General features: G+C 41.8%; 1 protein-coding gene across 1 annotated transcript; it reads right to left on the reverse strand.

The window, feature by feature from the left end:
* Positions 1-674: 674 nt before the first annotated feature.
* Positions 675-1,903, reverse strand: LOC111641286. Its single transcript, XM_023387438.1, has one exon. The coding sequence runs from the start codon at positions 1,865-1,867 to the stop codon at positions 833-835; it is 1,035 nt and encodes a 344-aa protein (XP_023243206.1). The 5' UTR covers positions 1,868-1,903; the 3' UTR covers positions 675-832.
* Positions 1,904-2,715: the final 812 nt, after the last annotated feature.

Raw genomic sequence — 2,715 nt, forward strand, 5'->3', positions numbered from 1 at the left:
AGCTGTTTCACAGCTTTCTCTGCCTCGATATTTTAGAAATATTGGGAAGTGGTCACTAGAGAGTGGATTACATCCAGCCTCCCATGAAAATGCTGAAAACAGGTTTAAACTTGCTAATGAAAGATCAATTGCAGTGAATGTCCTTGTTGGAACATGGAAGTATGTCACTTCTCCAGTATTAAATAAATATATTTCCTGGTTGCCGATAAATCTCTCAATGGTTATGCCTCGACGATTGATGTCGAGACTGCCCCACATGGAATTGTGGCCATTGAAATCACCTAGTAAAAGATATGGAGTTGGCAGCTGTTCAACTAATGTATCCAATTCATCCTCATTCACTCTGACATCTGGTGGCAAGTATATAGAACAAACTGTAACAGTTACTCCATAGAAATTCTGACTGCCACAGCTTGCAGTCTGTTGTTATTTGTACTGGCAAGGATGGGATGCGGTTGGAAACCAGAATAGCCACACCTCCACTGGCACGGTTGTGGCTATCATCATCCTTGCGGTAGAGATCAAATCCTTTTAAAGAAATATTTTCTCCAGGTTTTAGATGGGTTTCCTGGAGTGCCACGCAGAGAGATGAGGTAGATGATGTCAAGTGTTTAATGTCAGAGAAGTTGTTTCGGAAACCACGACAGTTCCATTGGGTTATTTTATAATCCATTATGTGTTTGAGGCAGCATTCTTTGTGAGATTATCTCTCTTTAATCTAACCGGGGATTTTTCTTTTGGAGGTGATATTGGTTTTGTCACCTCTTGATTAGTCTCTTCATCAGAGATATCAGAAAACTCACTCATAGAGTGGGCTTCTGATTTTTTACATTTAGAGAGAGCTGCTTTTACTCTGCTTGTTTAGTGGGTTCTTACTAGCCTTTTTATAACCCAGGTTTCTTGTTATTACCCCTGTTTTAGGTAGGGATGTTTTTGGTTTTAAACTCTCCTTTTCTGGTGTTTCTTTTGGTGGAATCATTAAACATTTCGCATGCCTGGTAAGGGATTCCTTTGGGGAGAGAGAAATGTCGGTTTGAATTCCACATGTTTTTGTAAACTTCAAAGCCGCAGCGAATGTCTTTTGTTTTAGTGGTGCACTTGAAGTTACCATTAGGCGCCCCTCTTTGTAAGGTAAGTTGTTTACTGTTTTCACCCGTTGTATCTCCTTTTCTCTTTGCCATTCAGGGCATTTTCGGGAGTAAGAAGGATGGGCATCTTTGCAGTTAACACAGCATGGGGTACTGGTACACTCAGTACTCTCGTGACCTTCAGTCCCACACTGTGCACATATGCTCTTTCCACGGCAGGATGTCTGTGAATGTCCAAACCGCTGGCATTTGAAACAACGCAGCGGATTTGGAACGTACGGACGGACAGGGCAGCGCAGATAACCTGCTGTAATAAAAGATGGCAATGTCGGCTTGTTAAAGGTGAGGATTAAATGTTTAGTTGGTATTAACTTGCCATCCCGACGAATGGAGATACGTCGGACAGCAGTAACACCTTGGTCTGAAAGGCCAATCTGAATATCTGATTCATCTTCAGACATCAGATCAAACTCAGATATCACACCACGTGAAGAGTTCAAACTTCCATGTGGTGTGACAGTGACTTCAATGTCTCCCAATTTCTTTGCAGCTAGAAGTTTTGCCGACTGTTGAGGTGAGGCAGTTTCTACAAGTAGGTCTCCTGACCTCAGTTTTTGTGTTTTTTTCAGGTGTCCGATCGTTGATTCAAATAACTTCTGAATCAAAAAAGGGGAACATTTTGACAAAGGTTTTTCTCCAGTAGCATGCACTATTAAGTAGGATGGCTGACTGGCAGTGTTTTCTGGCTTGTCTTTATTTTTTGAAGGTTTAGGATCCATGATTAAATAATAAAAATTCAGCTCCTAGTGACCCCACCCACCATGGGGCCCAACAAGGGGATGCCGTCACATGGGAGACTCCCATAGACCGTCACACCAGGGTTTCCCAGGAGCTATACCCTCACAATGCAGTCAAGAAGAGCACATCTTGTCTGATGTTTCTGCCCAGTCTGCATCGATCGGTTGACTCCAAGCCGAAGTCTATAATGACTCAACGACCAGCCGATTGACTCAAACGAAGCCTGATTTGAGCCTCCCGTTTATCCGAAGCATGGGCCAAAGCAGTGTGTTGGGGACGTTATGTTGCCCCTCAACTACCAGGATCCCCCTTTCCGGCATACGGGACACCACGCACGGCAAACACGTGGGTGGGCGTTCAGATCCCAGGGATGGTAAAGAAAAGTTACTAAACCATCTCTGGGAGGTCCCCTCACCACGGACAGGAACCCACATTGAGGGGGTTGTTAACTTGAGATTTATTTCATATATTTCAAACATCTTTAAACAACTGGCACTCCTCTGAATAAACATGTGCTAAAATTACCCAGGTAAGTAAAATTAATTATCTAACTTATACCACCTCTGTTAGTTTATTTCAGAAAATCAAGACTACCTATATTAACAAGAACAGAAATAGTAATAAATTAATCGTAACAATAAATTTAATGTACATTACTTAATGAATAATGCACTACATCTGCAAGCTGGAACTACACAAATTTACCATCTGGATGCAACAAAATACACCGCTGATAATTCTACTATAATAAACCATGAAATACAGCAGTGACTTACATCAACTAATAACAACGAAACCAGGTGATCTCTGCAACAATGACAAAAACTAT

The sequence above is a fragment of the Centruroides sculpturatus genome, unplaced genomic scaffold (assembly GCF_000671375.1).
Source record: "Centruroides sculpturatus isolate CEXI.00-Female unplaced genomic scaffold, Cexi_2.0 scaffold1503, whole genome shotgun sequence".
Classification (NCBI taxonomy): Eukaryota; Metazoa; Arthropoda; class Arachnida; order Scorpiones; family Buthidae; genus Centruroides; species Centruroides sculpturatus.

Excerpts from the sequence above, each read along its gene's own strand:
- LOC111641286 (XM_023387438.1), bottom strand. The coding sequence starts at position 1,867 with ATGGATCCTAAACCTTCAAAAAATAAAGACAAGCCAGAAAACACTGCC.